Below are 15,655 nucleotides of genomic sequence, written 5' to 3'. Positions count from 1 at the left end.
ATTTGGGGTGGTACATGACTTTCCGTCAGGGCCCCTAATTGCAAAAATAAAATTAGAAGTAGTTTTTTTATCTACCCTGTGTTTCAACAATTTTATAGATTTGGAGGTCTGGTTAACGTATTTCTGCCGCATGATTAGTAAATTTTTCTGAGATTTAGAAGTTACCAATAGATCCAATTTCCTTCGTTCCTGAGTAAGTTTTTTCAAATATTTCTTCCCTCCATATCTCATATGTTTGATTTCTAAATCTTTAATGCTATTCTGTAGTTCTGTTATTATTTTATGTTTCTCTCTCTTACAGAAGGAAGCTATAGAGATCAGTTGGCCCCGTATTGTTGCCTTAAAGGCATCCCAGACATTATTCTGATCAACTTCCCCTGTGGCGTTGATTTTAAAGTATTCAGTTATTTTAGTTTTAATGTCTTCGACTATGCTTTCTTTTTGTATAAGGATTTTATTCAGCATCCAGTTTGACCCTTTTCCATCCGAGTGTTGTTTCTTAAAACAACCAGACACCCAAGCATGATCAGACAATGTGATGCTCCCTATGTCAGCTTCTATAAATTGAGTCCTTATAGAGTGGGAAACTAAAATAAAATCAATGCATGTATAAATTGCATGAGTGTGGGAATAAAAAGTAAATTGCTTAACACCTGGATTCATTGTCCTCCAAAGATCTACCAGATTATAGGAATCTAACAGCTTAGCCAACTCTGACATTGTTTGAGTTTTCCTGCTCTTTGATTTCTGTTTAGTTTTAAAAGTGCGGTCCATAGTATTGTCAACTATACTGTTCAGATCACACCCAATTATCACTTCCCCCTGCTTGAACTCTGCAAGCTTATCAAAGGCCTCCTTCAGAAACACCATTTGGTCTGTATTGGGAGCATAGATAGAGGCCATTGTTAGAGGTTGGTCATTAAGGAGTCCTTTGATGAACAGGAAGTGGCCTCTTTGGTCAGCTTTTGTTTGGCTACATTGGAAGGGAAAGTGTTTCAAGAGGATGATAACTGTTCCTCTTGACTTAGAGGTTCCTGCTGCATGGAACTGCTGTGTGAACCACGCCGATTTCAAAATACGCTGAGGTGGGTTTTTCAGGTGAGTTTCCTGTAGACATAAAATGTCCGGTTGTTCCTTCACCCAAAAGGAAGAAACTTTATAAAGTTTGTGCTTATTGTTCAAACCCCTAGCATTCCAAGAGCATATTTTAAAAGGATGTGCAATTGTACTTCTATTCTTAGATCACTTTACAAACTACTAGTAAGAGTACCTGCAATTACTATACAACTAGCACCTATTCTACCTATCTCTAACTATGTTAAGACACTATCTAAAACCTACCCTAACTTAGATCAGGGTACCCTAACTTAGATCAGAGTACACTTTCTGGAACACAGAGGGTGGCTATATTTTCCACCCTCTCCAGAAGTATGGCAATGCAAAAAAAGAAAGAAGAGGATTAGATACTCAATAGAGTCAAAACCCCACGTGCAGCAGCCACCTCAACCTCCTAATAACAATTTCAAGAAGTACCTGTTAATAGAAATAATATTATTAACATCCATGACTGATTAAGACCATCCATCTACAATACTGACCACATTTTTTAAAAAAATAATTACAGGACAGTAGTGTTACCATCATATGGGATGAGTGAATAAGCAGTCCATGGTCAGTGCAAACAGCATGAATCCAGGTATTGGAGAGGTGTTAGATTCAATTAACTTCAGTATACGTTCCCTGTAAATAATGCTGGCAGGGAGCAAAGACAGTAGGTAAAGGAACAGGGACTCTTCATATGTTCAGAAGGGCTTGCTCTTCCTCCGATGTGAGTTGGAGGTTCAATGCGCTGAGAAGAGCTTTGCCAGAGGGAACATTGGTTGCTTGATGCTGTTGGCCATTCCTGAAAACTTGGATATCTGACGCAGGGCTCCAACGGAAACGGATGCCAGCTTTGAAAAGTTTAGTAGCGAAAACTTTTAGGCTTCTGCGTTTATCAAGGGTTTTCACTGATAGATCCAACAAAACTTGGATGTTATCATCTTTAAACTGCAGTGACCCCCGAATTCTCGCCTCCCTGAGGACCCTGTCTCTGGTTTTAGGGTATAAAAACTGTACTAGAATGTCTCTGGGGCGGTTTCTCCTTGCAGCGGTCAGGGGGCCTATTCTGAATGCTTTAACAATGATAGGCTGCTTACCATCCTCCAACTTGAGTTCTGATGCCAGCCATACTGAGATAAACTGTTCCATGTCCTTTCCTCGTTCCTACCCTTCATTCAGCCCTCTCAATTTCAGATTAAATTGACGCCAACGTTGCTTCAGGGCCGTTAGCCGGGCATTCGTTTGCTTTTCAGTGGCTCTGGTTGTTTTCATGTCTTCTTGAAGAGTGAGAGTGAGTTCAGCATTGTTTTCAGCCAGAGTAGAAGTGGCATTTAAGTCCTTTTGTAATTCAGTGATCTGGGATTGAAAAAGTCATTACCATCTCTGAAAGGGATTTTAGAAGGTCATCTTTCAACTCAGTCAGATCTTTCCTTGTAATGGGGGCATCTTCGTCTGTAGCTCTTGAAGCTGGTGTTGAATCGCCTGTCGCCATGTTGAGGCCCCTTTGTTCTGGTAATTCTGCAGTTTTAGTTGCCTCTGTTCTTGTAAAATAAGTCTTCACCGAGGCCTCTTGTAACTGATGTCTTTTCGATTTCCCTTTAGATGCTCCTCCCATCCCTTTGTAGCACGATTTTCAGGTGTATGATCCGATTTATAGTCAATTTTAGGAGGGTAGAGGCAGGACTCCCTCATGGATCACTGCCTTGTCCTGGCGAGGGGGCTTGCGTAGTTCAATGAAGCTGTGGGCTATCCCGTGAAGGGCCACCCAATACAGACAGGCCACAGCAGAGAACTCAGACCAAGAGTGATCCCCTGGAGAAGGTAATGGCAACCCACTCCAGTATGTTTGCCAAGAAAACCCCATGGACAGTATCAAAATATTGAGCAAACTTACGAGGACAGCGGAAGACCGGAAGGACCTGGCGGGAGCTGGTCCATGGGGTCGCGAAGAGTCAGACTCGACTGTGCGACTGAACAACAACAAAAAGAGGCAGGAGCTCCCTCAGCCTGCGTCTGCTTCTATCCACGGCCACACCGGAAGTTCACCCATTTTTGTTTCAATTCCCTTTTGGAGAAAAGACCCTGACAAGATTTTTCCTCCCTCTCATTTTTAAATTCACTATTTGGTTTTAAGAACTCTTTCTTCCTGATGATATTGTTTTTACAGCTTTCACTCTCTTTAAGAAATATGACAGTGTTCCAAAAACTTATTTTGTAAAATCTTTCTTTATAAAACAGAAAGTCCTTTTCCTTGCATTTCCTTCATTATAATTTTTTAAGTGTATCTCATATCAAGAATCCCTTATTTTCAAGAAGTTACATTTATCTTAAATCTGTTTCTATTTCATTATTATGTTACTGCGTCTCATTCAAGCTTTGTCTCATGTTAGTATAAGTTTAATGTTTTATTTTCCCTTCTTATAGAAGTAGATCTCTTTTAGCTCTCTTTTTCATAATAAATGCTTTTTTTTTAGTTTTAGTTTTAGTTTTGTGATCAGCTGTTCTCTTAAAACCCCACCTTCAGGGCTCAGGCATTTTGATACCAGTTTATAATATAGCTGCCACACCATCATTTTAGCTATCTTGCTATAACTTGGCTTTTCATCTGAAGTGTTTATCATTTATATTTCTCATGTTCTTATACAGGGTCTGGCAGCACATCACTTCTGATTTTGTTTTAATAATCTACATGCTCAGGCCTCATTCAGCCTGGCTTCTACCAGCAAGGAAAGGAACTCTATACATGCTCAGAGGAACTGCTTGCTGGCACAGAGCTTGTGCCACAGACAATGCTTTTTCCTTGTGTTGTAATCTTTTTGGCTGATTTCTTAAGCCATAAAGAATTTTGTGAGCCTTATCAAGGGCTACTTCTTCTTCTCTTGTCTTGGATTTTCAATCCAGTATATAATCCAGCTACTTGATAAAATTAGGTTTGCCAAGTCCCACCGGTGTGAACCCTAATTTGCCTATTGCCAACTGATAATCATAACTTCCCCTAGATTAATTGAGAATTTAAGGCAATTTGGCTAACATACTCCATGGCCCAGCCAAATACAGCCTCCAACAGGCCTGACAGGGCATTTGCCGGTGTGTTAGGTGAACAGTACACCAGCCAAATGGCCAAACTCTCCTCAGCCTCCCACACCAGGCCCACACATTCAATGCTAGCAACTGTTGTCTCAGGGAGTGGCCTAAATGAGAAAGCCTCCCGGATGAATAATGCCACTCCTGCCCCATCAATGTGGAACTGGTGAAGGATCGAAAAACCTGGGGGAACCAGTTGACCCAGGACAACCATTTCACCCTCTCTCACTCAGGTCTCAGTCACGCAAGCCAGGTCTACTGCCTGCTCTACCAGACAGCTCTGGAGAACAGTGGTCTTATTATTAATAGACCTGGCATTGCACAACACCAGTGTCGGACAAGGGTATACCTTCCTATCCCTACAGCCGGCATCTCTTGAGATGGGACAAAGGTTGGAAGGGATCAAGCATATCCGTATCTCCTTCCCCTTCCATTATTCTACCTTGTCATAGAATCATAGAACGTTAAAGTTGGAAGGGACTTTGAAGGTCATCTAGTCCAACCTCCTGCACTCTGCAGGAGCATAGCCAAAAGATAGCCCTACAACATACACACCGCCATACCTCCCTCGCCCCATCAGCACTAGAGGCACTGTGTACATAGGTCATCAGATTTCTGCACTAAGAAAAGATGGATTCAACAGCACACAGAAAGCAAGTGAATGTGTATATATCTGATTGCATTGTTTATTCTGCTGTTTGCAGGGGGGAGAGCAAGGAGCAAAACAGTTCACTGAAACCCGCAGCCAGTTACTGGAAATCCTACCCAGCTCCTTGGCCCATTTGCATCAGATAATAGTTATGCATTTTCACGCCCAGCTTCAAAAGTGAAAGGTGAGGTTCCCCAGGTGCTCAGTTCTGCTCCTGTTTCAGCATAATTCCCTCTAAAGCAGCCATTTTCTCCAGGGGAGATCAGCTGTAATTTCCAGGCCCCACATGGAGGTTGGCTACCCTAACTCTGACTGGCAGTGTCTCCCCAAGGTCTCAGGCCGAGGTCTTTCACAACACCCGATCCTTCTGAATGCAGGGGAGTGAAACTGGGACCTTCAGCATGCCAAGCACATGCTCTACCACTGAGCCATGGCCTGGTCTACTCTGCTACGTTTTACTGAGGTAGGCCAGTGATCCACGTTCAGTGTTTTCTACCCTAACTGGCAGCAGCTCTCTAGGATATCATGCCAAGGGCCTTCCCAGAACTGCTGCCCAAGACCTTTGTATCAGGGCATGGCAGGGACTGAATCTGGGACTTTCTGCATGCAAAGCCTTGAGCCCTACTGCAAACCTCCTGCAGAGACTTCCCTCTCATCCCAGAAGGCATACTATAGAAGACATCAAGGCATCACTTTTTCCAGCTGCTTGGGTTACCTCCATTTGTGATGAGGATGGAATGGACAGTTGCAGAGGAAGCTAACAGGAGCTCTTGGCCATGGCTGATGTTTACGAAATTATCTTCATTGTGCCCAGGGGTCCAGAGTTTCAGTTGTGGGTCCAGATCAGGACAGACGGAGGCCATTGCTGTCAGCATACATAAAAGAAATAGTTAATAACCCTGGACGTGTGAAGCTGCCTTATATTAAGCCAGGCCCTTGGTCTGACATGGTCAGTCTCGTCCACTCTGACTGGCAGTGCCTGTCCAAGGTGTCAGGTAGAGGTCTGACATCATCTGACAGCGCCTCATCCTTTTAACAGGAGTTGCTGGGGACTGAACCTGGGGCCTTCTACATTCCAAGCAGATACTCTACCACTCAACCACAAGCCCCACTGTAGAGGCTAAAAGGAACTACGGCCCCGGTCACACGCGCAGGAAACTGCGGGGGAGAAGTGTGGCTGTTTGCCCCGGGGCAAACTAACACGCAGTAAAGTGCTTCTACATGCCAAGGAGATACTCTACCACTCAACCACAAGCCCCACTGTAGAGGCTAAAAGGAACTACATTATCCTATTACCATGAGGAAAAAGGGAGGGTTTTAATGAAGCAAAATGTAATTTTGCAAACAACTTTGTGCAAGCCAGGCATGACATAAAGGCCTGTCTAGGCTATCCCAGAAATCAAATATCTGACTTCCCTAAGTGCCTTGTCTGAACTAAATGGGGCCCGTGTAATTTGAGGTCTGACAGAACATTGACTGGGGCTTGGCCTCCCCAATGTCCCCCTGCTCCATAGGAAACTAATTTTATTTATATGGTTATTTATACTCCACCTCTTGAAACAACTGTTTGAAGCAGCTTCCAAATACCAAAAATAATAATAATAATAAAAAATTTCAAAGCATGCATAAATAGTTTAAAAAACCATTCAGTAAAACTCATTGATATGCAATAAAGCCATTCCAGCATACATGTTAAAAACATCATTAAAAAACAACAGCTTCTAATCCTTTCAATTCACTTTAGCAAGTTTGCAAGTGGATTTTGCCATTTCACACAGTAAAATCCAGTTGCAAAGAGCTGCATATACAAACACTCAAATATTAACATAAAATGCCTGAGCGATGCTCATCTCTGCTTTCCCCTGAGTTTCAACAAAAAAGGCAGATGATACCTAAACATTTTTGCAGACAATGAACACTATAACCTTTTAACCATCAGGCCCTAAAAAAGGTAAAGGTTTTCCTTGCTCGAAAGCTAGTTGAATCCGACTCTAGGGGGCGATGCTCATCTCTGCTTCCAAGCCAAAGAGCCAGTGCTGTCCAAAGACGTTTCTGTGGTCATGTGGCCAGCATGACTAAACGCTGAGGCACACAGAACACTATTACCTTCCCACCAAAGCAGTACCTATTTATCTACTTGCAATTTCTTTCTTTCAAACTGCTAGGTTGGCAGGAGCTGGGACAAGAGATGGGAGCTCACTCCGTCACGCGGCACTAGGGTCTCAAACTGCTGAACTACAGACCTTCCAGTCTGCAGCTCAGCATCTTAACTTTTAAGCCACCTAAAAGCAGGCCTTAAATGCAATAATAAAACAGGCCAAGATAATACACCTGAAAAGATGGTCCAGTTAGAAGCCTGGGTGAACAGAAATGTTTTAGCAATGCTAGGTGCCAAACAATCTAGTATATTTTCTTTATCTGCAATGAGGAGTGACAAGTGGAGTGCCTCAAGGATCTGTCCTGGGACCTGTTTTGTTCAACATCTTTATAAATGATTTGGATGAAGGGATAGAGGGAATGCTTATTAAATTTACAAATGATACTAAATTGGGAAGGGTAGCAAATACGAAAAAAGACCGAGTCAGGATACAGGATGATCTTAACAGGCTGCGAAACTCGGCTAAAACAAATAAAATGAACTTCAATGGGGATAAATGTAAAGGTTGAAGGAGCTGGGTATGTTTAGCCTGGAGAGGAGATGACTGAGAGGTGATATGATAACCATCTTCAAGTACTTGAAGGGATGTCATATAGATGATAGTACGGGGTTGTTTTCTGTTGCCCCTATCGGACCAGAACCAATAGGCTGAAATTAAATCAGAAGAGTTTTTGGCTAAACATTAGGAAGAACTTCCTGACAGTTAGAACAGTTCCTCAGTGGTGTGGAACACGCTTTCTCGGGAGGTGGTGTACTCTCCTTCTTTGGAGGTTTTCAAACAGAGGCTAGATGGCCATCTGACAGCAATGAGGATTCTGTGAACTTAGGCAGATCATGAGAAGGAGGGCAGGAAGGATTGTCCCTTCCTTACTAGCCCAGGGAAATGCTGATTGCCACTTTGGGATCAGGAAGCAATTTTTCTCCAGGCTTGTTTGGCCAGGGATCATGGAGGTTTTTGTCATCTTCTGGGTGTGGAATAGCAGTCACTGTGGGTGTGGAGGAGGAAGTATATGTGAATTTCCTGCCTTGTGCAGGGAGTTGGACTAGATGACCCTGGAGATCCCTTCCAACTCTATAATTCTATGTTCTATGACTATAGTAATACCACTGAGCTAATCCTTCAGCAATTTAGGGGAAGGGGAGGGGCATAACTGATGCTCCTTCACAAAAGCACCAGGTGAACCATGGTTCATATGTGGAAGGCATTTGTATGAATCTGTTTCTTCCCATGTTGTTTATGCAACACCAACCACAAAACACAGCTGAGCTTTTAGGGCATTTTGGAACCTGAGTTGGAAAACCTAAAAGGAACATATTGTTAATAGACTAGTTGTCATACTGGGCCTAAAATCTGCTGCCATGCTAATAGCTAGACAGTGTCTAAGTGAAGTTGTTATTTTAAAACCAACCAACCAATCCTCACCACTCTGAAATCTCTCTGAAATGAAAATCACATTCCATCAAATAGAGAGCAGCCAATATGGATCTATTTTCCATTTTAAATATTTTCCAGCTTCAATACTCCGGAAATTCTTCGACTGACAGAGCCATATTGGGCATTTGTATTTTCTTAGATTTTAGCCATTGGAAGGATAAACTGAGAATGCTAAACAAAACTCTCCCCATCTGCATCCAGTTTCCTGTCACATTCCAAAAAAACAAAAACACTCTGACTGAAACAGACCATTGGAGATGGATCAGTCAGTTCATTTGCCCGTAGTGCCTGTGTAGCACATCCACTGCTGTCCTTGCTGGAGCAACCAAACATAAAGGAGGTCAGTTTTCAACATCTTGAATAGTTGTGTAAAAAAGAGACTTTCCCTAGGCGTAGCAGCTTGCTTTTCAGGACTGAAAAAAAAGCTACACCTGCCATTGTTCCCCTCTTTGGCACAATGAAGAAGAGGCTCTGCTCTCCTTTGCATGGGGTCTCCCTGCTTCTAGAAAGCCAAGTCCTGGTGTTCAGCAAACATACGCTTTAACAGAAAACACCACACAAACTCAAGAAATTAACCAAAATTCTGGGTCTTCCACTGAAACTGGTAATGTAATTACACAAAGAAGAAGTTCTTCATACAATCTATGGCAGGGGTGTCAAACATAAGGCCCGGGGGCCGAATCGGGGCCCGCGAGCAAGTGATGCAAGGGAGGAAGTGCTGGTGGGAGTGGGCAGAGCCGCTCCATTGTGGCTTCAGCACGGCAGAACAGCCTTGTCTGCAGCAGTCAAGCATCATGAGAGCATCTGCCCAGCACTGCTGCCTCTCCAGTTCGCCTTTCAGTCTGTCCAGTCCGCCTCCAGTCCGGTTTTCCTCTGCACCCCCCTCCCCGCCCACGGGGCCTTGCAGTGAGGGTACACCAACTCAGAGCTTACCAGCTGCTGTCCTTTATACAGTTTCCATCTCCAGTACCTCGCATTACATTTTATGGCACACACACACACACACACACATTTATGTCAGATCTGGCCCTTGTAACAAATGAATTTGACACCTCTGATCTATGGTTAAACAATGGAATTAATTGCTCTTGGACACACACACACACACATATATACCAGAACCAACCAACGGGTTGAAATTAAATCAAAAGAGTTTTCGGCTAAACATTAGGAAAAACGTCCTGACAGAGCAGTTCCTCAGTGGAACAAGCTTCCTCGGGAAATGGTGGGCTCTCCTTCTTTGGAGGTTTTCAAACAGAGGCTAGATGGCCATCGGACAGCAATGCAGATTCTGTGATCAGATCATGAGAGGGAGGACAGGAAGGGTTGCCTCAGTGCTTAGTTCTTGTGGCCCTTTCTTACACACCCAGGGAAATGCTGATTGCCACTTTGGGGTCAGGAAGCAATTTTTCTCCAGACCAGTTTGACCAGGGATCCTGGAGGTTTTCTTGTCACCTTTGAGCATGGAACAGCAGTCACTGTGGGCCTGGAGATTTGTGAATTTCCTGCATTGTGCAGGGAGTTGGACTAGATGACTCCAGAGGTCCCTTCCAACTCTATGATTCTCTCTGTGTGTGTATCCATCCTTAAATGCAAATTTAGAGCAATCGGGACATTTTGGTACACCAAACAAAGAATCAGGCAGACAGATGAGGTGGAGGCACATAACAGAGGTCTATACAATTAAGAATGGCAAGGAGAGAACGGAAACACTGAAGCTGTTACCACAGAATTTGGACAGCATTAGATTTGAGAGACAAAAAGCAATTAAAAAACATTCAGTTTATGGAATTGGCTGCCACAAAATGAGATGATGAGCCATGACAGTAAGTTCCCAAGGGATGGTTAAGGTGGACATTTGCCACCGAGGCCCAAAGGCTGGCCATAGGCCCATTACACCTAAAGTTTCTGGCTTGGGAAATTCCTGGAGATTTTGAGGGTGGACCCAGGAATGGTGGAGTTTGGAGAGGGAGGAACCTCAGCGGGGTATAATGCTATAGAATCCACTCTCCAAACCAGCCATTTTCTCCAGGGAAACTGGTCCCTGAAGCTTATTTATTTATTTATTTATTTTGAGATTTATATCCCGCCCCATCCAGTATTCAGCTCGGGGCGGCTAACAGGCGGCAATGCCGAGGTTAAAATATACATATAACAACATAGTAAAAACAGATATCTATCATAAAATTGGTGCTATCATAGATTACATACAATTTACATCCAAGATGGACGACATCCCAAAACTGACGGCCAAGTTATTTCCTGCAGAAGCGCCAGGAAGAGTGTATCCCCAGCTCTGTTTGGGCGACATCTGCCCCTACTATGTGGGGCAGATGGTTGTAAAATCATTGGTGGTATAATGGCGGTGGCGGCTCCCCCTCAAAGGCCTGGCGGAAGAGCTCCGTCTTGCAGGCCCTGCGGAACTGCACTAGGTCCCGCAGGGCCCGAGTATCTTCCGGGAGCTCATTCCACCAGGTGGGAGCCGCCACCGAAAACGCCCTAGCCCTAGTTTGGGCCAGCTTTGCTTCCCGGGGGCCTGGAATTTCCAGGCGATGAAAATTCCCCGACCTCAGTGCTCTTGGGGGAACATGCGGGGAGAGGCGGTCCCTTAAGTAGGCCGGACCCAGCTTGCCTCAAGAATGCCAACATTCTCATTTTGCATGGTGGAACTGTTTTGAAAAGTCTGGAGACAGCATTGGGCATTCTTAGCTTTTGTACGCCAATCCTTGCTGGTGAAGGGACTAATAGCAGGTACTTTGACCCAAGAAATATTGAAGCTGCCACTCCAGTGACAACTAGTTCAGACAGATGGTCTAGATGAACCTTAGACACATAAGGTAATTATTATGTAACTAGGAAAAAGGCTCGTTGTGGAAATAAATACAACCGTCTCTAGAAAGAGGCTCTGGGCGGGTGCCCCAGCCTTGGACACTCAGTGTCAATTTGCTGTGGCGAGCTCAGCAGGGTATAATGACACTGAGTCCACCATTTTCTTCAGAGGAACTGATCTCTGCTACCTAAAGAACAGTTGTAATTTTGAGTGATCTCCAGCCCTCACCTGGAGATTGGACACATTTTACCTCAGAACAGCAAACAGCAAACTGTTTACCTCAGAACAGCAAAAGCCAATCAAGTCACATATGCAAACGACCTCTGTGTTCTGAGGCAAAGGCCAATGAGGCTGCATATGCAAATAACCTCTGTGTTCTGACTGGCTATGGGGGGGAGAGAAACAGCAAAGTGTTTAGAATGTTAGAGGCGAGACTCAAGCAATGCAGCCAGTGGATAGGGGCAGATTCTGAGTGACACATCAGGGCGCCAACCAATTCCGGAGCGTATGGAATGTTCTAGAGAAGTGCCACCACCATTCAGCTTTTATATATAAGGGAGATTCTAAACAGCAGCTACCAGGGACCACTGTCAGACAATAGGCATCTCCATTGAGTATTGGTATTTTCCTGTGGCATCTGACTGGAGAACGGATCACTGAACTAGAGGGACCATCAATATGACCCGGAGAATAGACTCAAGATTATAAGCCTCTTGTAAAGTGGGATGATTGGGTTATAAAAATTAGTTGGAGAATCCTGTCTAAGCTTCCATATGGAGGTTCACAGATGTGCAGGACAGAAGGAATTATGTCATTGGCCCACAATAAGAGGCAACTGAAGCAAGTAATTCCAGCACCCAAACGGCTGATGGGTAGGCCATTTAGCTTAGAAAACAAATCAAAGCACCAACTGGAGGGGCAGAGTCAATTTAATGGGACACATCTCTGAACCTCTCCATTGCCCCCCCCTTCTCTACACATTTTGCTGCTATCACAGTTAAAATTTCAGACCCAGCTGAGAATTTCCTTGTCTTTTTGTACTCGGGTTTGATTCTACCTCTCCGCGGTCACTGCTCCAGACTTCCATCAACATTAACATTTTTGCGTCCTTAATTAAAACTCTCAGAGCACAGAAGTGGCTTTAATTGTAGCTTTAGACAGCTGCACAGCTGCCATCTGGAATCCTGTACAACAGCTGTCCTTGGAAAGTCAGTGAAAACTAGCAGGTATTCAGGCGGCAGTACAGTTTGGCACTGGCACAGAGAAGCAGCAAATGATATGTGAATGTCTTCACATTTAAGAGAGAAGGTGGGGAGAGGGCAGCAGAGAATTATTATATTCTACCCCCACTACTACAGATTTTCCCCCCAAGGGAAGAGAAAGGTGCAGGTACTCATATAAGGTTGTACCAATCTCTACAAATTCCCCCCTCAGGCTTGGGAGATCCCTTCCAAAAGTTGCTGATACTCAGTACCAGTTAATGTCACCCCCCCAAAAGTCCTGACTACAACTAAAGAACCAGCAACTGAAAAAAGGGCCATGAATGCTTCATTAATTTTATTTATTTATTTAGATATGTATACCCTGTTTTTCTCCCCAATGGAGAGCCAAAACGGCTTACAGCAACATTCTCCCCTCCAGAGGACAACTGGCCCAACTCAAGCCAGCTTCCACAGCAGAGTGGGGGATTCGAACCTGGGTCTCCCAGATCCTAGTTCAACATTCAAACCACTGCAACGCCCTGGCACTGCATTTTCTCAACAAAGCCGATATTATCTTTATATTACAAATAAAGGCTGGCAGACTGTAGTTCAATTAAGGCTATTTATGAGTGCAACTGTTATTATAGTAATTAGCTGGATCCTACCAGCCAAGGGAGGAGGAGATGGGGCTTATTGGACCCACATGAGAGGGGGCTGCAGGGAGAAGGAGGTAAGGGTAACTCTCCTCTCTCTTTAGCCAGTGAAAAAGCTGGTAAGAACTAATCCAATAAGGGCACTTAGTCCAAAGGGCCTCATAGGGTTGCCAGTTCTGTGTTGGGAAATTCCTGGAGATTTGGGGGTGGAAGGATGGGCACAGTTTGGGGAGGGATAGGACCTCTGTGGGGTACAATGCCATAGAATCCACCCTCCAAAGCAGCCAATTTCTACAGGGGAATTGATCCCTGTTGTCTGGAGATCAATTGTAATTCCTGGAAATCTCCAGGCCCCAGCTGGAAGTTGGCAAGCCCTTAATTCTCAAATCCCTTTACTCCTACCCTGCAAAGTTGGTTGCAAAGGGGCAGCCATTTTAGTCTGTTGTATTAAAATAAAACAAAAAGATCTAGCGGCACCTTAAAGACTAGTAACATATTTCAATATGAGCTTTCATGGGTCACAGCACACTGTGTCAGCTAGGTACATGATGGAAAACTGTACTGGGGAATTTGTATTGGGCAGGCGTGTGTGTGTGTGTGTGTGTGTGTATGAAGAGTCAAGGCCAGAGTTGTCATTTTATAACTGGGACTCAAGCAAGAGAGGAGCAGTTTGCCTAAATACTCATGGCTTAGGTGAGATCTGCATTGGGCGCTTTGAGGCAGGTTAGTTTATGGCTTATGGCAGGGATTGGAAGCACTCTGAGGATTTAAGCAAGGACTAACTGTTGTTATCTAATGGGGGTGGAAGGCTTTGTGCCAGGTGAGAATGTTCCTGCAATGAACTGATGCAGAACAGCATGTGGCTGGGCTTTTCTGCATTTAAATAAGCTTTTTAAAAAGATATCCATTATGTTAACAGTACCTCAGGAGGTTTAAAGAAGGTTAGAATAGTGGAGTAGAAGGATTCTCACAAAGAAGAATTCCCAAACCATCTTAGAGGATAAGAGAAAGTAGAAATTTAAATAACAATGCATATTTTAAAGATTGGGATGGCCCATCTACCATTCAAGTACATTTAGAATCTATCCCAATAAAGGCTGACTGACTGACTGACATTTAGAATAAAATGGATCAAGATGCTGAAGACACACCTAAATTGTAATGGCTCTGGCCCTACAGTTACTACTTATTAGGACAACGTGGTTATTTCCATGGAGTTGCCCAACCACTTACCCCTACAGAGAGACAGCAGCACAAATAGAAGCAAAACAAAGCTGACTTCCATGGACATCTCGGGAGGTGAAACTCTCTTCAGTATTCTTTATCTTCCAAAGACCTGTGAAGATAGGGGAAAGCCACCACTCTGTAAAAAAACTGCCTAGTATTTTTTTCATGCAAAAAGGAATATTATGCTCAGTTTTATGACATTTGATCAAGTCTTGCAGGACACCGAGCTTACTTCACCCCACACTTCCCCTTTTCTGCAAGATTAACATAGCATCACTTGGGATTATAATCATACACAGGAATCCCCACAAGTAACAGGGTATTCCTAATGAATGCACTGCAAGCATATAAGCAACAGGGCTGGACATAGCTGAACATCCATATGTTTATATTGGGGGGGGGGAGCTTGATTAAAATTATTCAAAGGTTCAAATTTTAGAAACTGGTGTAAGTTTTGCAATATCTATATATCTAATAGCCAAGTGGCCCCCTGAGTGTGGATCGCTAAATCAGCGCTCCGGGGGCACTTGGGGGGGGGAGGTTTGTGCACACGTGGGCCAGTCCCCACGTGTGCACAAAAATCGAAAAAGTTGAAAAAAATTTCGGGGGGATGTTTAAATCCCCCCGAAAGTGACAGAGCGTCCCCTGCGCATGCGCAGGGAACGCTCTGTAGCTGGCCTCACCGCCACGCGGGTCGGAGCCGGGCAGGGTGGGGGGTGGAGGACCGGCCTCGCCACCGCCGCAACAGCCTCGGGGAGATTGAGGGGGGGTTGGAGGAGACGGAGCTCTTCTCCCCCCCCGCGAGTATCGCGGGTCCCCCTCTTGTGTATATCATAAGCCACACACCCACAGCATGACATGCAAAGGTATTTGAACCGTAGTCACACATCAGTAGGGTCAAATGAATTGGCATACGCTCTTGGCATGGTAAAAACACAACACTGACACTTTCTTCTTTCTTTTTTAATTGATAGTCTTTATTGATTTGGCAAAACAGCAAATAACTACAGTTTAGAACAAACCAGCATGTTCTGTACAGACAAGGGTATGAATCCAAAAAGTGTCCACCTCCCCCTGCAAGTTTACAAATGCTTCCCCCATTGGATATATTTAGAATTGATTCATCAGGTCCTAGATTTTACAGCCATGCAGCCCAAATTCTAGACATACACTCTTTTGGGCAGCACCAACACGGATGCGGAGCTGCGGTGGCTCAAGTGGTTAAGACGCTGAACTGCAGGCTGTGGAAGGTCAGTAGTTCAGCAGTAGATAAATAGGTACCACTTCAGTGGGAAGGTAACAGCGTTCCGTGCGCC

General features: G+C 44.3%; 1 protein-coding gene across 1 annotated transcript in view; it reads right to left on the bottom strand.

Annotated features, from left to right (window-relative positions):
- The window catches only part of CEMIP (cell migration inducing protein, hyaluronan binding), an 85,819-nt gene extending 71,416 nt beyond the window's left edge, over positions 1-14,403 (bottom strand). The window contains exons 1-2 of the mRNA XM_015405399.1: positions 14,346-14,403; positions 5,550-5,699 (exon numbers count right to left, since the gene is read on the bottom strand). Coding sequence (XP_015260885.1) covers positions 5,550-5,699; positions 14,346-14,403 — 208 coding nt within the window. The remainder of the gene's footprint in view (positions 1-5,549; positions 5,700-14,345) is intronic.
- Positions 14,404-15,655: the final 1,252 nt, after the last annotated feature.

Source organism: Gekko japonicus, unplaced genomic scaffold (assembly GCF_001447785.1).
Source record: "Gekko japonicus isolate JY-2015 unplaced genomic scaffold, Gekko_japonicus_V1.1 scaffold1339, whole genome shotgun sequence".
Lineage (NCBI taxonomy): Eukaryota > Metazoa > Chordata > Lepidosauria > Squamata > Gekkonidae > Gekko > Gekko japonicus.
The sequence above is the reverse complement of the archived record's forward strand: the minus strand, read 5'-3'. Positions and strand labels throughout refer to the sequence as shown.